Here is a 26,414-nt window from a genome sequence, read left to right as displayed (position 1 = left end):
TCTCCATATTACAAAGATGGAACTAAACTCAAAAGAGTGAAATGACTTACTCCAGGTCTAGGAAATGGTAAAGCTATACCTTGAACTTGAGTTTTTGCTGTAATTATTGTGCTCTTTCTGATAGACCAGAATTTAGTGCCAATTTAATGGTTTTTATGCAACAATAGAGACATGCTCTCAGAGAGCAATATATCACAAATGCTGCTGGTCTTTGGAAGAAATCTATACATAGCTGCTTTGTGCAACTGGCAAAGAATCAATAAGGTCCAGAGAGCTGAGAGGACAGTCAGCCGTTAAAAAATGCAAATGTCACAATGTCAAAACAGTGATTTCCTTAAGGAGGAGACCTTTTTCCTTGTTATCAAAGGCCTCCAAAAGTCTCCTATCCCAGCTCTCCCCCCCACCCCTGCACCAAATTCAGCATACCTGGAAGTGCCCTCCCCTTTGCAGTGGCTGCTTTTGAGCTCAATGCTGCTTCTTCCCCTGTGTAGTCAGCTGGCAATCATGTTTTCACTATGTTTACGTGAGACTGTAGCCACCGCCCCCAGATTCTAGTGCCATCACCAAGCTTGGCATAAGTTGGCAGGAGAATGGAATTATTATGAATTTTGAAAAAGCTGAGATAGAAATGTAAACAAATGAAATGCTAAGTACACAAATAAACAAATAGTGAGGTGATGTTAAGAGACTGGAACAGTGTGGGATAATAAAAACTGTATGGAAATCAGGGTAGATTTTGAGAATAAAAAAAGATAGTTGTGAGCATACATGTCAATCTGCTGTCATTGCTGAAAAGAAAGCCCAACCTCCATTACTGCCAGCTGTTTCCCTCAGGAAAACAGATTGAAGAAACACATCTTCAACAGCTTCAAGAGGGGGGATCTCAGAACTTGGAGCACTCCCTTTAGTAAGAAATGTCTTACTCTAGCATTAAAATCTCTCACTTGACAAGCAACTCAAAGTACAAGTTTACTGGGAACATATCCCTGCTCCCAGGTGATGAGCAAGGACCTAGGACCAGAAGAGGCAGGGCTCTAGGACTAGAAGGTGGGCACAGATGGGCTAGAAGTCTATGCTAGATTCAGGAAACTGCCTCCAAAACTAGCATGAGTCAAGGGCTGGGAGCCAGGTGAAGAGCCCCAGGTATGCCCATGAGCTCAGGGCACTGAGTTCAGAATAAAGCAAATAGAGGACCCCCCCCAAAAAAAAAGATAAAGCTGTGTGGTCATCAGTCCAAGGGCTGGGGAACATGAATTCCAATTGGCAGGCTGAGCAATAGGTGAAGAAACCAGAGTAAGCCTCAGAAACCAGCTTTTCCCCAAAACATTCAGAATTACCAATGCTACCACCATCAGATCTACCACAGCTATCATCCCCACCTTCCACCCTCACTATCACCATCACCAACATGACAATCATCACCACTGCCACTACATCGCCACCTCACCACTACCACATCCATCACCATCACCATCACCACCATCGTCTCACCACCGTGACTATATATATATAGTCACCTCCACCACGTCCAGCCACCTTCACCATCGCCACCCCATCCACACCCCCACTGTCACTAGCACCACCACTGGTACCACGAATATCTCAACCCCACCATCAGTACAGCCACCATCATCATCACCAATTTGACTAGCATCCCTCTAGAATTCCTCCAGCAGAGGAACTGGCAGAGGCTTTGAGATGTCAGCCTTCTCCACCAGTCTCTAAAAATGGAAGGCAGCAGTACTGATACAAATTATGGCCACTAACCTGCTTAAAAAGCAGAACAGCAACAGCAGGTTGTGCTTTTTAAATAAAATAATTTTCATCCAGGAAGTACATATATTATCTTATTTCTCAACATTCTCACAGCACTCTGTGAGGCAGGTATTGTTATCCCCATTCTGTGGGGGAGGAGAATGAGCCCCAGGGATGACGTTACTCGCCCAAGGTCACACAAGTAGAAAGCGATGGAGCCTGTCCTCACACTCCTGCCCACCCGAGTCAGAGCTGGTTCCGTTAACAGCTCTGCTGCTCGGCCTCTCTGAAGAAAATTAAGAGTGAACCAAGTGCTTGGGCTGTCCACTGGTAATGGGAAATGCCTGTAAACAGATCATTTCTAAACAGTGTGAAAGTGCTCCAAATATACTAAAGGAGGGGGAAACTAATTCTGCCCGCAAGTGTTGGAGAAGACTTTACAGAGGATATGACGTTTATGCAATCATGAAGAAAAGGAGTAGGAGTTCTCCAGAAAAAGCAGTGGAGGGAGGAGCACTGCGATGGAGCGTGAGCAGAGCAGATGAGAGGGACACAGGCAGTGTTTACTTACTCCCACTGGCTGTGCTGATTTTCCCATGTTTGACCTCTGGCCTGCCGGTGACAGCCTCCCCCCACATCTGGTCAAACTACCGGCTTGTTTCTTTACTCCTATGGAGCCCTACACCCCTCAGCCATACACACAGACACTCATCTCACCCTTTCTTAACTCTGGCTCAGATTCCAGAGTCCAAGAGTCCTGCTGCCTCCAAGGGAGTCTGGGACAAAAGGTTCTCATCTGTAGGAATTCAGGCATCCAACACCGGGCACCAGACCAAAGCATCAGCCACAAGGAGATTAAGAGCTGAGACCAAGTGCTGGTCAGTTGCTGATGATGAAGAGGCCTCTCAGTTGACCTCTATTAAGTCAGAATCTGTCCTGAAGCAAATCCAGAATGGAACACCCAAATGAAACAGAGTGCTCACCTGTACTTCACCAAATTGTAGCTAACATCCCTGACATCAACCCTGTAAGGCAATGCCATTGATATATAGTTTGCCATGAGGTCTTTTTGGAAAGTAGATTAGGAAGGGAATTGCTTAAACCTAGATGTGTCATGGTAGGGGCTAAGGTGGCATGTGACCACTACTGCTTTAATGGTCTTTCCAAGCCCAAATCATTGCAGCTATGCCTTCAAGCTTGAAACTACAGGTCCATGAACACTAGTGTGTATTCATTCTAGTGAATACACACTATTCATGTGTATTTTGAGTAAACTCCAAACTTATTTTCAAGGAGGTACCTAAGCGCTTGGATCACCTCTAAGCCTTCTTTCCAGGAAACTTTCCTTCTTAGATACCTCAGTTTTTAAAGGAAAACATCAAGTCTATCCTTAGCATGATTTCTCACTTAAGTGACAACAAAGTCTAGATCATACCCAGATTCTGAGCCAGCTATGAATCACAAAATCAGTCATTTCTATCCATTTATCAATTAATATTAAACACTTATTAGGTGTCAGATGCCTTCTCTGTTATCCTGGAATGTTCGGTGACAAGGATATACCAGTTAATTGCCTTTTGGAAGCTTACATTTCAGTGAGGATTGATAGAATGAATAAGTAAAAAGAAAACTACATAAATAAGATGACTTCTCACAGTAAAGGAATGTACTAGCAATATGGGAAGAGAGGAGTCTACCTTAAATGGGCAGCTGGAGGAGGTCTGTCTAAGAAGGAGATGTTTAGGCTGAGACAAGAAAAATGAGAAGGAGCCCAACCATGTAAAGAGCTGGGAAAAGAGCATTCCAGGATGAGAGAACAGAACTACAAAGGCCTGGAGGCAGAATTAATCCTGACTGATCCAAAGAACATAAAGAAGGCCAGAGATATAGGGATGGGGTTGGAGAAAGACCGCAGAGCAATAAACAGAAGAGTTAAAGATGAAATATGAGAGTTTTGCAGTAGCAGGATCATTACAGAGCCTTGTAGACCACAATAAGAATTAAAATTCTGTTTTAACACAACTGAAATCTACAGGAGGGTTCTAAACAGAAAAAAATGACATGATTTCCTTTGTAAAAAGATGACTCCACTACAACCAAGGCTACTTTATCCAGCAAGGCTATCATTTAAAATTGAAGGAGAAATAAAGAGCTTCCAAATGAGAAAAAGCTGAAGGAGTTCATTTCCACCAAGAAATGTTAAAGACTCTTAGATGACAAAGAAGACAAATGAAGAGGACAACAATGATAATGACAAAGAAGGCTAAACAGCAGCAGAACTTAGTTATAAAGAATAAAATGGCAATAAACATGTACCTATTACTAATCACTTTCAATATAAATGGCTTAAATGCTCCAATCAAAAGATATAGAGTAGCAGAATGGATAAGAAAACAAGTACCATATATATGCTGTCTATAAGAGACACACCTCAGAACGAAAGTTACACACAAACTAAAAGTAAACAGATGAAAAAAGATATTTCATGCAAATAGAAGTGAAAAGAAAAGCTAAGGTAGCAATACTTACATCAGACAAAACAGACTTCAAAACAAAGGACATAAAAAAGACAAAGAAAGACATTACAAAATGCTGAAGGGATTAATCCAACAAGAGGATACAACCCTTGTAAACATTTATTTACCCAAGATAAGACCACCTAAACATAAAGCAAATCTTCGGCATAAAGAGAGAGATCAACAGTAATATAGTTATAGTAGGAGATTTTAACACCCCACTGACATCAATGGATAGATCTTCCAGGCAGAAAATCAACAAGGAAACAGGGGCTTAAATGACACACTCGATCAGATAGGTTTAACTGATATCTTCAGAATATTTCACCTCAAAGCAGCAAACTATATATTCTTTTCAAGAACAGACCACATGTTAGAACACAAAACAAGCCTTGATAAATTAAGAAGACTGAAATCATATCAAGCATCTTCTCTGACCACAATGCTATGAAAGTAGAAATTCATCGCATGAAAAAAAACACAAGACATGGAGGCTAAACAACATGTTACTCAAAAGTTAATGGATGAACAATGAGATCAAGGAAGAAGTCAATCAATACCATGAAACAAATGAAAATGAGAATTGGGTGACAACCTTGAAACAAATGAAAATGAGAACTGGGTGACAACCCAAAATTATAGGACACAGCAAAAGCAGTCCTAAGAGGAAAATTCATAGCATTACAGGCCTACCTCAAGAAATGAGAAAAATTGCAAATGAACAACCTAACTTTTCATTTAAAGGAACTGGAAAAAGAACAATAAACAACACAAGTAGAAGAAAATAAATAATAAATATCAAAGTAGAAATAAATGAAATGGAATCTAGAAAGACAACACAAAAGGTCAATTAAACTAGAAGCTGTTTTTTAAAGATACACAAGACTGATAAATCCTTAACCAGATTCAAGATCAAAAAGAGAGGACCCAAATACAAATAATCAGAAATGAAAGAGGAGAAACAACAACTGACACCACAGAAATACAAAGGATTGTAAGAAAATATTACAAACAACTATATGCCAACAAATTAGATAATCTAGACAAAATGGATAAATTCTGAGAAACATACCATCTTCAAAAATTGAATCAGAAAGAATCAGAAAATCTGAATAAACAGATTGCAACTAATGAAATTGAAGCAGTAACCAAACAACTCCTAACAAACAAAAGTCCTGGGCCAGATGGCTTTACAGGTGAATTTTAGCAAAAAATTCAAGAGGAAGGAAGACTCCCAAGCTTATTTTACAAGGCCAGCAGTATCCTAATTCCAAAACCAGATAAAGACACCAGAAAGAAAGAAAAGTATAGGACAATAACACTGATGAACATCGATGCTGAAATCCTCAACAAAATATTAGCAACTTGGATTCAGCAAAATATTAAGACGATTATACACCATGATCAAGTGGGATTTATTCTAGAGAGGCAAGGTTGATACAATATTCACAAATCAATGTGATACACCACATAAACAAAATAAAGGATAAAATCACACGAGCATATCAATAGATGCAGGAAAAGCATTTGATAAAATCCAGCACTCATTTATGATAAAAATTCTCAGCAAAGTGGAAATAGAACATACCTCAACATAATAACAGTGACATATGACAAGCCCACAGTCAACATCACACTAATGGGCAAAAACTAAGTGTTTCCCTTAAGATCAGGAGCAAGACAGGGATGTCTGTTTTCATCTCTCCTATTCAACATAGTACTGGAAGTCCTAGCCACAGCAATCAGACAAAAGGGAGAGATAAAGCATATCCAAATCAAAAAGGAGGAGGTAAAACTGTCATTATTTGCAGATGACATGATACTGTATTATACAGAACCTAAAGATCCTACCAAAAAACTCCTAGAACTGATAAATGAATACAGTAAAGTAGCAGGATACAAAACAAGCACTGGCATTTTTAAATCCGAAGAATGAACTATCAGAAATAGAAACTAAAAAAAAAAAAAAAACAAAACCCCATGTACAATTGAATAAAAAATACCTAGGAATAAATTTAACAAATGATGTAAAAGACCTGTACTCAGAAAATTATAAGATACCAAAGAAATAAATTGAAGAAACTACACATAAGTGGAAGCATATATTATGTTCATGGATAGGAAGAATTAACATCATTTACATATCCATACTACCCCAATAATTCTATAGATTCAGTGTAATTCCTATCGAGATACCAATGGCATATTTCACAGAACTAGAACAAATACTCTGAAAATTTATATGGAACCATAAAAGACCCAAAATAGTCACAACAATATTGAGGAAGAAGAACAAAGGAAGAAGAATCTCACTACCAGATATCAAACTATACAACAAAGCCATAGTAATCAAAACAGCATAGTACCAGCATAAAAACAGACATATAGATCAGTGGAGCAGAATGGAGAGCCTAGAAATAAACCCATATCTTTATGGTCAATTAATATTTGATGAAGGAGTCAAAAAATACAATGGGGTAGAGACAGTCTATTCAATAAATGGTATTGGAAAAATTGAACTGATACATGCAAAAAAAATGAAATTAGACCAACTTCTTCCACCACACACAAGAATAAACTCTAATGAATAAAAGACTTAAATATAAAACTTGAATCCATAAAAGTCCTAGAAGACATAGGCAGTAAAACCGCAGGCATTTCTTAGAGCAATATTTTTTTCTGATTATCTCCTCAAGCAAGAGAAACAAAATAAAAAATAAACAAGTGGAATTACATCAAACTAAAAAGTTTTTGTACAGCAAAGGAAACAAAGGAAACCATCAGTAAAATGAAGACAACCTACCAATTGGGAGAAGGTATTTGCCAATGATACCTCTGATAAGTGGTTAGTAATCAAAATTTAGAAAGAAATTATACAACTTAACAACAATAAAACAAACAATCCAATTTAAAAATGGGTAAAATTAGACCCTTCTCCAAAGAGGAGATACAGATGGCCAATAGATATATGAAAAGATGCTCAACATCACTGATCATCAGAGAAATGAACATTAAAACCATAATGAGATAACATCTCACACCTGTCAGAATGGCCTTCATCAATAAGTCAACAAACAATGTGTTGGCAAGGATGTAGAGTAAAGGGACCCCTCATGCACTGTTGGTGGAAATGCAGATTGGTGCAGCCACTATGGAAAACAGTATGGAGTTTCCTTAAAAATTAAAAATGGAAATGCCTTATGATTCAGCAATTCCACTTCTGGAAATATATCTGAAGAAATTTAAAACACTGATTCAAAGAACACATGCACCACTATGTTCACTATAGTATTATTTACAATAGCCAAGATTTGAAAGCAGCTTAAATGCCTGTCAGTAGATGGGTAGATAAAAAAGTCCTGGTACCTTAACATAATGGAATACTACTAGGCCCTAAAAAAGAAAGAAATCTTATCTTCTGCAAATGCATGGATGGACCTGGAGAGTATAACACTAAGTGAAACAAGCCAGTCAGAGAAACACAAATACCATATGATTTCACTTATATGTGGAATCTAATGAACAAAATAAGATAAACAAAATAGAAACAGACTCAAATACGGAAAACAGACTGACAGCATCAGAGGGGAGTGGTTTTTGGGGTCTGGATGAAAAAGGTGAAGGGTTTAACAAAAAAAAAAATCCTCCTAGAGACAGACAACAGTGTGGTGATTACTAAAGGGAAAGGGGGGTGGGAAGTAGAAGAGGATAAAGGGAGGATAAACCATGATGGAAGGAGACTTGATGTGGGGTGGTAAATGCACAGTACAATATACAGATCATGTGTTATAGAATTGTACACCTGAAACCTACATAATTTTATTAACCAATGTCACCCCAATATATTCTGTAAAAATTAAAAAATAAAAATAAGAAAATAAAAATAAAAGATAACTCTGGAAGTTGTGTGAAGACTGGATCTAGTGGTGAATGGAGGCAGGGAAACTCAGCAAACCAGAAGAGAGATGGTGGTGGGTCAGAGAAGGAAGGAAGCAACAGGAGAGATGGAGAGAAATGCATGGATTCGAGATGGCTTTTTGAGATAGAACTGGCTGGAAGAATTATTCAGATCCATCATTTTAGTACGATTCCGAAGTTCTGCTGTGAAGAACAGTATCTGGGGCCCTGGCCAGTGTGGCTCAGTTGGTTGGAGCACCATCCCATAGCTGAAAGGCTGTGGGTTCAATTCCTGGTCAGGGAACATGCCTAGGTTGTGGGTTCAATCCCTGGACCAGGTGTGTATGGAAGGGAACCTATCAATGTTTCTCTCACACATTGATGTTTCTTTCCCTCTCATATCAATGTTTCTCTCTCCTCCTCCTCCTCCTCTCTCTGAAAGCAATGAAAAAAAATGTCCTCAGGTGAGGATATAAAAAAGAAGAAGAACAGTGTTTTGGGAGAATGGTCTATAAAACCACCAGTTCATCTACATCAATGATTTTCATGATCCTGTAAGATTCCTCTAGGACTGCTGCTGAGAGCAGGAGGAGGAAATTGGGAGGGATCCAGATGTAGCACGGCTCATCAGTTAGAGTCTCCAAATATGCTGATTACCAAGGATGCTGTCTGCAATTTCACGTGAAGAAAGGGTTTCCATGATAAAACCAAACTTTGAAAACCACTATTGTAATAAGGCAGAATCTGCCTAACTGGCCCCAATATCCATTCTTCCCTTCCTTCCAGAAATGGAGCTCTCACATTTTTCAGGCTTCACATGGCTACTCACCTAGACACACATTCTCAGGCTCCTTTGAAGCCAGGTGTGGCCTCATAACAAAGTTCAGGCCAATGGGCTGCAAGCAGAAGAAATATGGTTAACTTCCGGGTCATCCCCTTAAAAATGAAACTACCACTTCTCTTTCTCCCTTGAGCTGCCTAGGAAATGGTGACAACTGTAGCAGCTACAATGGGCCCAAAATTGGAAGCTAAATATCAAGAATGGCAGAGCCTACCCACCTTGGACCACTGAACTCTTGGAATTCAAGGAGCCATCTACCCACTTTGAACTGCCCACCTACCTCTGGACTTTTAAGTGACAGAAGTATACACTGTATCTTTTAGCTTCAGTGTTACAGCAGCTCAGCATATACTCATGCAGCTTCAACAGCCAATGTATGATACTCCATGGGTCTCATTCCCTTTCCTGCAGCAAGCAGAAATGTTCCAGATAGCAGTTGCTCTATTGGAGTGAGAATAACAGAGGACAAGCCCCAAGCTAATTCAGGAGATACTTGAACTGTGAGTGCAAAATAGGCTGTTGTTGTTATTGCTGTTGTTTTGTGGAAGTTTGATTATTGCACCATCACCTAACCTACCCTGATTAATACATCCTGGTTGAAAACAGCTGTTCTAAAATTTCCCTCTGCATTACATGACACCAGAGAACCACATCCATCACCTGGGGAGTTTGGGAAATACTGATGCCTGTGTCTCCCCCATGCCCCATAAATTCTGATTTAACTAGGCTACATGGCCTGGGCATGGGGACTTTTTATACTGCCCCAGTGATTCTAATATGCAGCCAAGGTTAAGAATCACAGATGTCTGTGGACCATATTGCAATGACTCCCAGTAATTGCTTTTATTGCACTGTACTACAGCATGATGAGGGATATTATGTATATACTGAATGATATTGTAAGAAATAACTCCAGAATTATGATAAGGTTTAATTTACTGCCTTACATAGTGTCAACTTTATGAGAACATGGGAGAAACTTCTGTCTAGTCTCAGTATGGAAAGTATTTGTGCTTTTCCTTTTACCTTTGGACTTTGTAAAGCCTGTAAATGCTCCTGCTGTCCTCTCTGGGTAGTTCCTAGAAGCTTCAGAGATAAACTTGAGGCCCCCAATGAGCAAGTAGCTAGGATTTCATTGGCACACATTCTGTGCATTCAGTACATTGTCTTACTCCTTATTTTCCCCTTGGTTCACGTTATTCATTTGTGATAACACACAAGGAACTTAAACCATGTCCAGAACAAAGCAGTATATAAATCCTTTTGTAAATAATAAGTAAGGAGCATGTTTCACTGACTGAAAGAGGGGTGAAAAGAAAAACAGTCAAATGCACCAGCTTACCCAAGGCAACCTGAACATACAAGGTGTGTTGTAAACAGATGCCCCAGAGCCCACCACTTAATTTCACTTAAAAACAGAAATCCCTGCCTCACATACTAGAATACAGGAAGCCATGCTGAACTACCTATACAAAATACCATGTCTTGAGAAACCAGGGATAAGCAGAAAAGTCAGTACTGAAAGCTCTTAATGCAATGCTTTCAAAGGATGAAAATCAATCTTGTGGTTATACTCACCTAGAGCAAAGTTTCAATCTGGCAACTTTTGTTATTCTTATTATAGATGTAAAGCCCCTTTAGCTCCTTGCTCTTCCTGGTGGCTTTAATAATCTTAACAGCAGGAGCCACACTACTCCTCAGCGACTTCCTCTTAATAGCTTCCAGGATGAGAGTCTGAGAGCCATCTCGCCACATTTCACAAATACTTCATTCTTGACAACCCACTCTATACTTTGCATATCCTTTCATTCTGTGTGCATATGCCTGAAAGAGTTATAACTTCCAACTCCATCCAAATTAGCTTTCCTCTTGTGAACTTCTCCACATCAACTCTTTGCTACATTCTTAAAAGAATGTCTTCATCTAATACTTCCAATAAGTTTTGATAACTCTATGTTTTATGAGTTCATCTCAGCAGCTACATGTCACAGGACTTCCACAAACACTACAGAACAGTGTTTTCTAAGACAAATGCATTGACCACACACATCTGTGGACACAGGCATAAAGTGCTATAATACTAGAGCTTGAATGAATCTCAGAGGTCACCGAGCCCACCCCACTCAAACCCCCATTTTACAGGCAGGAAAACAGAGACCCTGAGAAATATTAATTCAGGTAGTCACTCTTATATTAATACTTGGGTGGTATCCCAGAAACCCATTGTTTAGACAGTTATTTGAGACCTGGTACATATTTTCTTACTAAGAAACAATATTACAATAGAAAGTCAGACTCCCATATGAGCCTACAAAATTAGATCTACAATAGATGGTAGTGATGGGAGCACAACAATGTAAATGTGTTCAGTGTCACTGAACTATTCACTAAAAATGGTTAAAATGGTACATTTTTGTCTTATATGTATTTTACCACAATTTTTTTAAAATTCCTACTTAACCCACAAACCAGGTGAAACATGTTACACAATGAAGAAAGCAAGAGAAGGAAGAAATCCCCATTACCTTGCCTGGCTCTGCTTGAGGGGCCTTCTCTGAGTCAACATCTGGCTAACTACCTCTACAATAACCATATTCCCCTCCATCTACCACTAGCTCCCAAAAATTCCCTTAGGGAACTGGTCCTCCCCATTCTCAGCCTTGGCAGTGGGGACCCCGATCTCTTGTCTAGAGTGGCCACCTACTGGCTTCAGGCAGTTCCCTGGCTGCTGCAGTGTTGATACATGAGCCACTTCAGGCTAATAAGATTCAAGGGGTGTGTGTATGTGTGTGTGTGTGTGTGTGCACTGCAGGGGGAGGACAGCATGTCTACCAAACAAAAATACTATTTGTTCTGCTAGAGCCACCATGAGAGAGGATATCTCCCCCTATGGACAGGGCAATAGATGAATGGGAGATCCTGAACCATTGTGGCCACTGCTGCTGCCATGACAGGTGCTAACCTGAGGCCTAGGCCAGCACACAGAACTGAGCACAGAAGAGAGGCAACATTAAAAGAACTGCAGAGAGAGAAAGGGAGAGAGAGAGAGAGAACAGAAACCCCGATGAAGTCATGAATTCATCAGAATAGGTCACATCTGAAGTTAGCCAGACCTGCTCCAGGAGTTTCCACTTGCGTCAGCCAATAATTCAGTATTTTGCCTTAGCAACTCAACTTGGTGTTGAGTTTCTGTTTATTTGCCACTGAAAGATTCCCAACAAACACAGTTCCAGAACAAAGTCTGAAAAAGACCAAGTTTGATCCTCATCCACCTTTTCTGAAACCAACTCCCACCCACCACTGTCTTTTCTCCCCAGGCATCCACTGCCCTCCATCTGTCCAAGGTCTCATTCTGACACCCCACCCAGGCCCACACTAACTCCCAAAGCACTTCGGCTCCATCACCTTTCCCTTTCCTCTTACTTCTTCAACACCATGGTCTCCAGTGCAAATTTGTAAAGCAAAAATCAAGAAAAAAGCATAAATTATTAAGAGTATGTTGCAGCTGAGGTGAAAAGGGATTTAAAGTTTATCTTTGTCTACATCAATTTGTGTAGGTCAACTTATATTTGAGTCATTGCTAGAACTGAGTCTTGTGGACAGTCCCGGGCAGAGGCAGAATGAGGTCTGCCCCCAGTGTAACCCTACAAAGAGAGGTGTGGGCCGATAGCACACAAGTCTGGCTTTTCAAGGCAGTCTGCAAGATGCAGGGCACAGGAGGTACTACTCAAGGGCCCAGGGGACAGAAAGAGACCCAGAGTGGAGAAAGTCTGGAATATGGCTTGAACGGAGAAGCTGAGAACATGGTACCCTTTGCCACCTTCTAGGTTTTGACTGAGAAACACCTTCTCAGTTGGAAGGAAGTAGTGTTCTCACAAAGGCAGAGCAACTGGAGCAGGAGAAGCCTTGTGGCAGCAGAAATCAGTGAGGGACAGAGTAATGAGCACCCCGCGGATTCACAGAAAGTAAGCAAGGTGTTGAGTTCCTATGACGACTGTTAAGCAAGATGAACAAGCAAAATGGGGATTATTAATGTTGATCCCTTATAACTTCTTCTTTTGTTCCTCTTTGCTCTTGTCCCACATGACATGTTAGGAACAATGTCCAGGCCGATGAGTCATGGGGACCTCCAGGTTACACCAGGGAGAATTTAATAGGTTAACAGTCAAAACAGGATGTCAGGGAGTGCCAGAGAAAAAGATCTGGAGCTGTATTACAGAGCTTCACAGGGGAGAAGATGCTAGAGGGGTTTGACGGATAGAAAGATTGTCATCACGTGGAAATGGTGAGACCTCTTCCAGGAGAAGGAGTGGCATGATGGCGGGGGTGGGGAGAAGAATGGAGGGGAGAGGGTAGGATCTTGGCTAGAGAAGTGAGGGGAGGACACTGTGTGGAAGGACACACTGCCCCAGAGACCCCGGGGCCTTTCTGGGGGAGCACCTCTGCTTTGTTGTGCTGGGCTTTTGTAAGACGGGAAGATGAGCATATCTGTGAGCAGTGAGTCAAATGACAATAATGTATGAATGACTAGCACCCCTTAAGACTCCTAGGAGCATTCACATTTTAAAAATAGGCTGCTCAGTAACCCAAATCATCTTGAAACTGTTCGGATTTCAGACAGTGGAGGAAGAAGAGAAGTGTTCAGGGTGGGGAAGCAGGAATTCTAGGGCAGGGCACCACCCTGAGCAGGGTCCCGCCCCAGCCCTAACTTCCCATGCCCACTCCGAGGGTCTGCTCAGCTTCCGCAGTGCTTCCTGGTTCTTCTCAGCGTGGGGGCCCATGGCTTAGTGAACACTCCAAGTCCTGTTTTCTATTGTTTCTGTTGCTTTAAACAAGGCCACAGTTGTGGTAGGAGGCCTGGATAATGGTGGGTATTTTTAGCATATTTGTAAGTCAGATATATTTAAGTTTTGTCTGCTTGTACTTTTTAAATAACCTGCCACACTCATTTAAAAAATAACATCAGTGAATATACTTAATGTCACTAAATTATACACTTAAAATGACTAAAATGATAAAATTAAGATTTTGTGTATTTTACCACAATGTAAAAAAGCGTAATTTTTTAAAAAATACCATTGTCCTTCCTTTTTTGCAATTAAGTCTTTGTATGTAGAAGTATTAAGTAAACAAAATACTTAGAAACATGAAATTTACATTTTATTGGGTTAGCTTAAGCCCTGAGCATCACTATTCATGTAGAAATAGCAATAAAATAATAATCATAACCACGGTACACATTATTACTCTTACAATGTATATTTAACACAGTTTTTAAAAAGATATTATTTGGTTTAGTTTCTGCCTGTATTACAGATTAAAAGAAATATTTATGTTACATGGAAGTAAGTAAGCACAACAGTCAAGACCGAATGAAACACTGAGCCTTCGCTACTGCAAGGTCTCCCTACAACATGAGACAAAAAGAATTAAAAAATCCTCCAAACTAAATCACTCCTCAATCTTTCTGAAATTAGCAGAGAACGTTTGCAGCTGACCTATTTCTCTGCCACACGACTGTGTTGATAATTGACTTCTGTCCCCCAGGGAAGTGCTCAAACATAATTGAGTGGCACCTGCCACGTAGAGAGTACACTTCTATGTGCCCAATAATTCCCATAAATGTTGTACTTAGCTTAAGAGTCAAGCATTCCGCTTTCTTCTGAACTGCATCTCTCAAAGAAGAAATATTATAATTACCAAAGCTGAGTTATTATGAAGATCTAGATAAAAGATAGGAAATATTTTGAATTATAAGCACCCAAGACATTCCTATTACTAAAAGTTACTGAAAATGATGGCAGTAAGCACTCATGTTGTTCTGACAGATTGCAGTAATCCTGTTCCTCTCATCCCATAATGTCCTCTCCTATAGATGAGAGCCACTTAGTTTTGTTCAATACTAAGAATGAGGAGGACAACATCAGGGGTGCGATTTCCATGCAGGTTAAAAATTCTGCTAAAAACTACCTAAGACTGTAGCTCCAAAATAAATGTAAACATGAGACACCCCATTCAACACCATCACTTGAAAAGCCATCTGGGATGTGGGCTTGATACAAGTCCCTTTCCACCCACAGGCCAACATCTGCACATCTAGGCCAAGGGCTCCAACTGGGAACCCTCAGCTGGTGTGGAGAACATGTCAATGAAAAAATATGGAGGCAGTCACAAAGTTCTGCCTCCATATTAAGTTATTGTATGACGCTAGTTACATGAAATGTCCAAACAGGCAAATCTATAGTCACAGAGAGTGGATTAAGGGTTGCCTAGGGCTGGGGTAGGGAGAAGGATGGGAAATGCCTGCTAATGGGTACAAGCTTTCTTCTGGGGTGATGAAAGTAATCTAAAATTGGGTCATGGTGGTAACAGAATAAAGCCTTGGGATTTCTGAATGACTTCCCCCTTTCTGTTACACACACACACAATGAGGCCAATAAGAAATCATGCCTGCAGAGCACTCACAGTGATCATTTTACCCACCTGACTTGGAAACACAATCAGCATATGAGTTGTTAACACTGGCACTAGGCCATTTGAGAAGAAAGTAGGAGAGTATGATAAATTCATCTACATAAATTACTACGCATTTCCATTACTGCTGGTCTTTCCTATATTAAAAAAAATCCTAAAATTTTTTTCCTAATTTAAAAATAATTAATATAATATTCAAACACAGTGGACACTGTAAAACTTTACCATTTCTAGTGATTCTGATAACCAGGAAAAATGCAGATTCTTTTCAAGATTACTACTATAGCAGGGGTGTCAAACTCATTTCACTGGGGGCCACATCAGCCTTACAGTTGCCTTCAAAGGCCGAATGTAATTTTAGGACTGTATAAATGTCACTACTCCTTAACTAGGGGCAAAGCGCTTGGTGCTACTGCCGGATAAAACAAGGTGGAGGGCCGGATTCGGCCCGCAGGCCTAGTGTTTGCCCCCTGTGTACTATAGCAATTAAATTGCCACCCTGGACAAAGATACTCCAGCAACAGAATAAAACATAAAACGAAGAATAAAATAGGAATGGTTTGTCATCCAAATGATTGCAGTAAAATGATCAGAAAGATCTAGTCATGTGTGGCCTAAGTTTTACAGTCCCTCTCTCCTAATACTTTCAATAGCTATAAAGAGCAAGTGCTCAATGCCATCCCTTCAATTCAAGTAATTTACCTGTGCTCTGTGTAATAAGAAAGGATATGTTAAAGAAAATAGCAAAGTGTGCAGAGGGGCATGTCTACACTAGTTAAAATAAGAACTACCTTCAAGGAATTTCAAATCTTGACCTATGCACAGGCCAGGTGTTGATCGTGCATCAGCCTCATCTATTTTGGGAAACTGGCTGCCATAGCACACAGCTTATCACTATTGTTCCTCAAAAGCAATACAAGTACTCCCCTAAAACTGAATCTCTGATTTAGCCCTTTCATTAATTCAGGCTTCTAGTTCTAATCCTACACTCTCTCCTTGCCCCAGTTCACATGGTTACATCCATGCAAAATTCATGATGTTTTGCTCTGTAGTCTGTAACTTACCTTCTTTCTAGGACAGAGTGCGGAATTTTACCTGAATGTGTTCCTGGTTCATGAAGTATGAGAGCCTGTAACTGTGAAGGCAGGGTGCTTAAGTCAGAGTGTGCATTTATGGGGGTGCTTTGGAAATAAAAGCCTACCCCTTCTTGAGACTTACTAATTTCATGATTTCTAATCTGGAGAGGCATTCTGAAGAGAGTCGATTGCAGATGTTTAAGGCAGTGCTCTGCTTAGCCCACAGCGGGAACACTGGTCAACACCTGGATTCCTAGGAAGTGAAAACATCCACAGGCTCTGCCTGCAGGACTCAGAGGATCTAGGTTTCCGAGTAAACACATTGCTCCTGGGAAGGAAGGTCCAGCAAAGAGGGAGCAAGCAGAGAGTGGGACTACTTGTGGTCCTAGGAAGAACTTCATTTCAAAATGTTGCTTTAAAAGCATGCAGAGGCCAAACACAGAGAGCTACAGAGAGAAATGGGGCCTCCTGCCCACTCCCCACACATCTGTGGATGGTTCCAAGTCATCAGTGAATCTGGGTGACTTGCAAGCCCACTTGCCCTGGTTAGGGTTTACGCTTTCTTCTGAGTCTGAACTGCAGAAATGAGACCAAGAACAGGCCAAACTCAGAGGAAGATGATGAGCTTGACGATGCCATGGCCTCAGCCAGAAAAGATGGGTCAGACCTAGCTTTGCTGGACCCACCTAACCCCATTGAGTTAGTAGACTCACCAGGACTGAGGAGACCAGTTTCCACAACTAACCACTCCACAAGGTTTGACTAAAACTACATTCTCTCAGCTCCACCTTTGCTCTGTCCCTCGATAAGGAGCAGTCTCTGCCCCTTGATCTGCACATGCAGCATTAAGGGGCGAGCACAGCAAAGCCAAGGGCATTCTCAGCTTGTTTCCACACAGCACTCTATGACTTTCTAGAGAGATCAAGATTCAAATCAGAATTTATCCAAGTTTCAATAAAATGTCACCATCCTAAACGGATGGAGTTTTTTCTTGGACAAAAATAACATTTAGGGAATTCTGTGTGCCAAAAACAGGGACTTGGAGAAAAGCAAAAATTACTGGTTAACTGGTTCGCTGCCCAATAATTAGATTTGTCAGTCAGGAGCTTGATCAATTCAGCTCCATTTATTCAAAGCCAAGAGCAAGAATTTGTCACTCGAGGCAGAGTTCTTTCTTGCTCTATCAGATCTCAATTTGGGAGATGCATTACTGAGAAAATTCAGAAAGGAAACAGGTATAAAAGGGGATTTTCCTTAAAGTTAGTTGTAATTGGATTATACCATTTAGCAAGGAAGTTCTACTTGCAGGTCAAGTAAAAACTTTCAGTTTTGCTGATGGAAAATGATTCATTATTGTCTTCCATGCAACAAAATGTAACAAAATGGCTGCGCCAGTCCTGGCCTGTTTCCCTTAGATTTATTCCTCTCCTTTCCCTGCTGTGCTTTCTATCTCAGGGGGCCTAGGCTGGTGGGCTGTTTCCCAGGCTCCCATGTTAGCTGGCTTACACGTACCTATGCTCAGCCAATGGAAGGCTCTCTGTGGGACTGGGGGAGTGAGGGTGTGGGTTGAGGGCGGAAAAAAGCAAGAAGCCAGTCTCCCTCCCATTCTCTCCACCTCAAGTGGCTTCTTTGACAGAGGCTGCATTTCTTCTGTGTGTCTCTCACTCTGTCTTTTAACTGAGATATAATTGACCAATATCCTTATATTACTTTCAGGTGTACAACATAATGATTTGGTATTTGTGTATATTGCAAAATTATCACCACAAGTCTAGTTAATATCCATCACCATTCACAGATACAATTTTTTTCTTGTGATGAGAACTTTTAAGATCAACTCTACTTGCAAGTTGCAAATATTTGAAACAGTATTATTTATTAACTGTAGTCACCATGCTGTATATTACATCCTCAGGATTTATTTATTTTATAATTGGCTGAAATTTGTATCTTCTGATCCACTTCACCTATTTCACCCATCCCTACCTCTGGTAACCACCAATCAGATCTCTGTATCTATAAGCTTGGGGGTGGTGGGGGGAGGTGAGGGTGGTGTTTGTTTTTTATTTTTCGATCCACATAAAGATCAGGTCATATGGTATTTGTCTTTCTCTGTCTGGCTTATTTCATTTAGCATAATGACCTCAAGGTCCACCCATATTGTTGTCACAAATGGCAAGATTTCCTTCTTCTTATGGCTAATATTCCACAACATATACACCACAATTTCTTCATTCGTTCATCCATCCATGGATACTTCGGTTGTCTCCTTATGTTGGCTATTGTGAATAATGCTGCAATGAACATGAGGGTACAGATAGCTTTTCTTTTTAAAAAAATGTTTTATTGATTATGCTATTACAGTAGTCCCAATTTTTCCCCTTTTGCCCCCCTGCATCCAGTACCCCCCACTTCCTCAGGCAATCCCCACACCATTGTTCATGTCCATGAGTCATGGGAAGGTCCTTTGTCTACTCCATTTCCTATACTGTACTTTATATTCTTATGGCTGTTCTGTAACTACCTATTTGTACTTCTTAATTCCCTGACATCTTTTTGAGTTAGTCGTATTTTTGTTTACAGAAGTGTAATTGCTGGATCATATGGTAGTTCTATTTTTAATTTCTTGAGGCACCTCCACACTGCTTTCCACAATGGCTGTACCAATGTACATTCCCACCAGCAGTGCACAAGTATTCCCTTTTCTCCACATCCACACCAGGGCTCGCTATTTCTTGTCTTTTTGATAACAGCCATTCTGACAGGTGTGAGGTAATATCCTGTGTGTCTCTTGCACCTGCAAAACAGTACCCCAGTGATTCCAGCATCTACCAGGTGATTCTGGCCCCTGGGTTCCTGTAACAGTTTCTTTCCCTTGTCCTTCTACCCTAGAGGTGATAGTGGCTTCTCTCTATTGCCAACATCTAGGCTTAGCTTCTCTGTCTCATCACCTGTTTAACCATGCCTCTACATTCAAGACCCTCAGTTATAAAAACTCAAGTAGTTTTGCTTCTTGGTTAGACTCTGGATAGAACAGTGGCTGGTAAATAAACACACCAGGACAAACAAACAGTAAAGCCTCCGTGTAACCATGAACAATCCAAACAAAAATTCCATCCCACGTTAAATTGTGAAAACAAACTCCTGTCTCTAGATCCTCTGGTTGTTGCTTTGTTCTTCACAATAACCATATAAATTAAGAATACCTCTAGGACCTACAAGGAATAAGCTCCATATGTCCTTTCCTGTGTCCACATGGATGTGCATTTCTTTGTCTGCCTTGATTCTTCAGAGATGAAAATGTTGTGGTGGAAAAACCATAGATTCTGAAACTGTCTCACTATCAATTGGTGTGACTTTGGTAAGGCCTTTATGTCCTTTGGTTTCTGTTTTATTTATCTGAAAACAGGAAATTGAAGCACTTTCCCTCTGCAATCTCCTCCTGTTCTAAAATTCTGTGAGTCTAAGTTTATGGATAAATTTTGCATATATATGTCTCTATGCATATGATTATTCTTAGAGCCAGGCACAGAGTATATCCACCTTGTCTTGATGAATTTGCATTTCATTTGGGAAAACTTTGCATTTCATCAGAAAAAGGTGTCTATAATCAGTGTTCAAATTACAACCCAAAGAATTTTTTTTGCCAGCCTGTTTGGTTATAGTATCAAAACTTAGTAGAGCTCTAAGTACAGTGTGGGTTCACTGAATTATTGTAATGATCATTGGATTAGCATACCTTAAAAAAAAACAAGGTTCCTTGCTCAAAGACAGATGGTTCCAAAGATATCTGCAGCAATATCTTCCATTCTTCATGCTCTTTCATAAGGTGACCTTTCTCTACTCCATCAAAATATAGAGTCTACTCACCCTCCTTTTGAAACTAGGCTGGCCCTCTGGTCTGTTTTGACTTAGAGATTGGAACAAAAGTAGTGTCAGATACCTTTTGATACTAGATCCTCCCAAATCTGCAGCTTCAGCCTTCACTTCTGGTGATGCTCCTTCTAGGAACCCAGCCACCTCGGAGCTTAAGCAAACACACAGGTAGAGAAAAACTGAGCCCCCTGCCAAAAGCTCTAGATCAGCTCTCAGCCAGCAGCCAGCACCAGCTGCCCAACCACATGAGCAAATGATATTTCAGTCCTATCAGCCATGCCAGTGCCCAGGTAAAATCATATAAAGCAGAAATGTCTAGTCAGCATACAGAAACTTTTTTTAAAAAGTGTTGTTTTAAGCCACTACCAGAGGTGTCAAACCACAGGCCACATGTGGTCCAGGATAGCTATGAATGTGGCCCAACACAGAACTGTAAATTTACTTAAAACATTATGAGACTTTTTTTGTGATTATGTGTTACAATATATTTAATGTGTAGCCCAAGACAACTCTTCTTCTTCCACTGTGGTGCACAGATGCCAAAACGTTGCACACCCTTGCAAACTTTGCAAAGGTTTGTTAGGAAGCAATTTTTCACCATTAAGCAAAAAGTTTAATGTGGAAGCATAACTCCATGCCTAAAATATACCAAACTATTCCTTTATCCATCTATTCCTGCATTCATTCCAATGAATAGAGAGGTGGTCAAAAGTTAGGTTACAGTTGTGAGAATGCAAAACACAGAGTTTATTCTTGTATTATTTATTAATTATTGTATTATTCTCCATACGACCATGGCTACCCCTGTATTTACTGAATATCTGCTACACTAAATGATGAGGGTATAAAGGAGACCAAACCAATTATGTCCCCGCCCAAGTGGAACTTATTATCTAGACAGGGAGAGCAACATTAACAGAGAAATCTAATTACATGCTAAATTATAATAGTGGCAGTACCACTGAGAATGGGCATAATGTACTCTGGGATGAGGTGCATGATTAGGGAACTGACCTCATCAAAGAGGTTAGAACAAGAATGATGACTCAAGTTACATCGCAAGGAAGATTAAAAGTGAATCAGGCAGAGGGAAGAGCAAGAACCCTCCACAGAGAGGTCTCAGCATGTGCAAAAGGCTTGGGACAGGCAGGAAGGTGGTGTGTCCAGAATTGAGAGCTCTGGGCTCAAGATGAGGCTGGTAGGAGTCAGGTTTTCTGAGACTTAGCAGTCCCCATCAGGGCAGACTTAACAAGGACAGGTCAACAAACCAATCCCACTCTGATCAGATTTTCTCTTTAAACCCCAGTGGGGAGAAACCTGGACTGCTCCACCACACAAACTGTATGTGCAGTGAGTGACACCCATGGGCATTTCAGCAATCAGCACGTGTAGGCATTTTGGACATGCCCTCATTCCTTGCAATATTGCTGCCATACACTATGCTATACATAAATAGTTTCTTTCTATACATCTATGTCTCCATAACTAGACTATTAAAATCCTTTGGGTATGGGGTCTATGCCCCATTCATCTTTTTCATTCCTCCTTCATAGTATCTAGCAGACTGCTGGACACATAGCAAATGTTTAATAAGCGTTTCCTTAGAATATAAAATATGAATAAATAATTCATTCTTAAACAGCCTGTCAGAAGTAATCTCCTGGGAAAAAGTTTCACAGCCTCCCCTGGAAAGCCATTCCAATGACAGCAACAGTCTTAGGAAAGTCTTACTATAAAACCTCATTTCTTTCTAATTGTAGCCAGTTCTTGAGTTTCATCCTCAATGAAGACAGAGAACAATCCATATCACTTCCAAAGACCACCTTGGTTTGAAGATCATTACTGGGTCACCTGTACCTCTCTCTCCTTTCACTGGCAAAATACCAAATCTTCTCACCTTTCCTCAAAGAAACCACTTAGTTGCTTTCTGGATTCATTCCAAAACCTCCATCTCTCCTAAACTGTGGAGGCCAGCAATCTAGTAAATCAGGAAACAAGGTCAAGAATGCCTGAGGGACTTTGAGCGCCGTCCTCAGAGGCAGGCTCTCTTTCTCACCGCTTGTCGACAGGCCAACTCACATGTGTGCATGTGCAGGGATGTGCACATATATACATCTGTGCATGTATACACACAGAACACTGGCATTTGCACCAGTTCAAAGAATAGACATTGTTTTATTCAGTGAGTTGTCCTCAGCTAATTGTCCTCTGCTCTTTACCACCAGCCCAGTCTTATCAACCTGATTTGACAAATCATTTTTTTTCTTTTGGTGAAAGTTTCCTTCCCATGTATTTGTAAATAATATGACAGAGAAATTAGCAGCACTATTTTTATTGGTATGGTCACTATCTTCTTCACATGCAAAAGCATTGCACAGACTGGGAAATATCACCATAAAATTCCAGCACTCTGATGCATCAAGAATTCAAAAATAATAAATCACTGGTCATTTAACAAATAATGAAGCTCTAATAACGCAAAGAGCTGTTGTGCTTTAAATTTTTGTTGACATTTGGGTAAAAACTGTTCAGTTTTATTTCAAAAATGCATTGTTAAACATCATTTGCAATCATTTTTAAACCTTCTCAAAGAAATGAAAATCCCTCAGTTATTTTTATTGTAGCCCTTATAGAAATCTGTGTTACGCCATTGAGATGAGATCATGTGTAAGAGATTTACTGAACTGTAAGTGCTTAAAAATTATGTATTTTTGCAGAAAAAATATGGGAAGATTTTGTATGTGATATAATTACAACCAATTCCTCAACTTAAATAGGACAATTTTATCAAATTTACAAATCCCAGTATCAGAAAGACATATGAAATAATGTTTGTTCTAAAACTCTGCATTGGTTTCAGTTACTCCCAAAATTATTTATTGTACCATGCAATACTTTTCATATTTTTATGGCAACATATACCAGCATACTAAAGAAGAACTTATACATGTATTATCTCATTTAATCATTTATTGGAGCAAATTGAGGACAGAATAAAATTAGAAAGAATATTGATTATTTTCTTTGTACTTAGTAAAATAAAGTATTAGTGAAGTGATGGTGTAGATGAATTCAAAAGCATTTAGTCGAATGCTGCTGTATAATTGGTATTTCTAAGAATTTTGCAACAATAAAACACTACCAAAAATAGGTACCGGTACCTAGCAAATAAACAAGAATAAGATCTGTCATAACTAAAACAATTTTTTTAAAGATGAAGAATGTCTTTGCCTTATCAAACATGTAAGAAATCTAAGCACAGCAAAGGGAATGGAATGTACTTTTAGAATTAATTCAGAATCCAAAATATACTCATTTTAATAATGCACATCTTAGTGCTCAATGAATTAAAGTAGTAACAATTTTTGCCAATGCATAAAATCAATATCTATATAATATCTAATTATGCTTTATGGACCATTTAGGAAGGGTTTGAGTCCAATTTTGAGTCTAATGCCCAGTCGTTGTGGATAACCTGTTCAAATTGATGAGATAATCTCTAAAGAAACACAGCAAAGCTGTCATCATAGGTTAAAAACAGATTTCACGATGCTAAATGCTCTGAGTGACCTAGACATAGAGTGAAAAAAACTTGCCAAGGTCACTCCAGCAGTCCACAGTGGAGCCTGGGGTAATAGCATCTTGGTGCAATGACCAACGTCCTCCCCAGGTCACCACTAACACACACACCTTGACAGCTCTGTTCCAAAAAGAGATCAAGGTGACTTACTTTTTTTTTTTTGGCATGATCTTCCTAGCACCCAGCAGCTATGTAGGGGTGGTTTTATTTACAACACATGGACAGAAGGAAAATTAAGGACTAATTTCCTGGGTCAGGATAAAAGGCACCTAAGTATTCCGCATAACCTGCGATCTTCAGCACACACAACGCGCACAGGAACCATGCAGAAGAAAAACAACCACTAAGAAACAAACAATAAGTGTGTTACCACCCAGACCCCAGGAACCGAGTGCCGACCTTCGCTCGTTTAGACTTAAACAGATCTGGCACTCTTTCCCTAATTTAGAGAACCAAAGAAGTGGCCCCAAAGGGAGACCAAACTTTCTGCTCAAAGTGTCCTTCTTTTGACTAGAGCTCGGAGATCTCCTCCCAAGACCTAGACAAAGAAGAGTATTCAAAACAGAAGAGACCCCTAACTCTCCGCCGAACCAAACCAGGTGCCGGGCAGCACGAGCTTTGGTTATCCAAAGTCAAGATACACTGCTTAAAGACGTTTCCCCACACACTGAAAATGCAACCAGAAATATTATAGTCTTAAATTCAGTGTCCCCGTGCTAAGCCAGGTCCCCGCTGATTTGCGTCCACACGCACAAACTAACTTCCCAGGGCGGATCTGAGGCGCCGGGACCCGAAGACTCCGCGAGCCGGAGGCAGAGCGAGAAGCTCGCAGCCGAGGCGCCTGCCCGGGTCGGAAAGAGGCGCGCGCGGAGACGCGACCCGCGGATCCTGCACGTGGGGGCTGCGCCCGGCCTCCTGCCCAACCTGCTCCCCCGCTTCCGTCCCGCACCTGCCTCCTACCTGTCTGAGGATGAAGCTGGTCGAAGTGGTGCTGCCATCGGATCTTTTCAACCTGCTCCTCCGGGTCGTGGTGCCTCGGGCCACCTGGACTCGATACACGGGGGCCAGAGGGAATCGGGTGAGGACCGCAGCGTGGACCCCCGGCGGCCACCCCCGACTACAGTCCGCTCCTGGACCAGCTCCCGGGGGTCCCCCAGAGCCCGCACCCGAGTGTCCTCGGCGGCCCCCAGATCCAGCCCCCACCCCCCACCCGCCCACTCCAATCCTCGACAGCTGAAAAGATGCCCGAGAGAGGCAGCCCGCGAGCACCCACCACATCCATTAACAAAGACTCTCGGGGCGCGGGGTCTGAGTCCCTGGCATCTGCTGGGGAAGGCTGCGGGCTCCGGAGCGGGAGCGCAGAGACCGGACGAGGTAAGGAGGAGGAAAAAGAGGAGGAGGAGAAAGAGGAGGAGCGGGAGGAGAAAGGGACGCGGAGGAGGGTGGGGGAGAGAGGCCGCGGACTCCCAGGACTGGGGGCCCCGAGCGAGCACCGGGCACGAGGGCGGGGCGCTCCGGGGCTGCCGAGGAGGGGGGTGGCGGAGGAGGGGCGGTACCTGAGAGGTGGGCGAGTGCGGCCCGTCCGCTGTCCCGTTCTTGGCGTAGGAGGAGGACATGGTTCACAGGTGCATGGCCCGCCCGAGCGCGGTGGGCGCACGGCCCACAGGCCCGCGAGGGCTCGGAAGCGGGGGAGGGGAGGGCGGCAGGATTCCCCACCCGGCCGCGGGACCGCGCCGGCTAGCGGCTCCCTGCCTGCACTTCTGAGAGCGCGACTCCTTAAAGGGCCCGAGCGGCGTTCGGGGCAGCGGCCCCGCAGCCGGAGTCCCGCGGAGGGGCTTCTTCGGATTTCGCCCACCCGAGCGGATGGGGAGAAGCGCGCTCTCACCTAGCGAGCGCCTTGCATCAGAGCTTTCTAGAGGATGAAGGGAGGGGGGAAATCTGCGGTGGGGGTGGAAGGATTAAAATAGTCTGCACAGTTTAAAATGAGACAAAGGTGGCACGGTTCATGAATCAGGACTTGGGGAGGGACGCTGGTGCAGCGTGGCAGAGAGTGGGAAGAGCCGACCGGTGTGTGTGTGTGTGTGTGTGTGTGTGCGCGCGCGCGCGTGCCGCACTGGAATTTTAAAAGGGCAAGAGCAGAACCTTCCTTCCGCGACTTCACTCATCAGCCAGCTGTGGTAAGGCAAGGGGTTTTGTGGTTTGGTTTTTTGTCCGTGTTTCTGCCAACTCTGGCTTCAGAACCGCGAGCCATAGACATCCAGGCAGCCCCGGAGACCGTGCCAGCCTGAGTCTCACGGGAGATGCAGCCCCGCAGGAGAGCAGCTTGTCCTAAGGAGTTTTGAAGGTCACGTTAAGACCTCTGCTAAAACAGAGTTGGCCATGTGCCTCCCATTTCTACG

The 26,414-nt window shown here is 41.8% G+C and overlaps 1 protein-coding gene across 2 annotated transcripts in view; it reads right to left on the bottom strand.

The window, feature by feature from the left end:
* Positions 1–25,823, bottom strand: part of CACNB4 (calcium voltage-gated channel auxiliary subunit beta 4) — a 244,066-nt gene extending 218,243 nt beyond the window's left edge. The window contains exons 1-2 of one of the 2 annotated variants that reach the window (XM_028509409.2): positions 25,572–25,823; positions 24,976–25,059 (exon numbers count right to left, since the gene is read on the bottom strand). In XM_028509409.2, the coding sequence (XP_028365210.1) occupies positions 24,976–25,059; positions 25,572–25,631 (144 nt within the window). In that variant the 5' untranslated portion in view covers positions 25,632–25,823. Of the gene's footprint in view, positions 1–24,975; positions 25,060–25,288; positions 25,494–25,571 lie in introns of those variants that run through there. The other variant, XM_028509410.2, reaches the window with a different exon arrangement.
* Between the last annotated feature and the right edge of the window lie 591 nt (positions 25,824–26,414).

The sequence above is a fragment of the Phyllostomus discolor genome, chromosome 4 (genome assembly GCF_004126475.2).
Source record: "Phyllostomus discolor isolate MPI-MPIP mPhyDis1 chromosome 4, mPhyDis1.pri.v3, whole genome shotgun sequence".
NCBI lineage: Eukaryota > Metazoa > Chordata > Mammalia > Chiroptera > Phyllostomidae > Phyllostomus > Phyllostomus discolor.
Note: the sequence above shows the minus strand (reverse complement) of the source record. Positions and strands in the feature narration are given on the sequence as shown.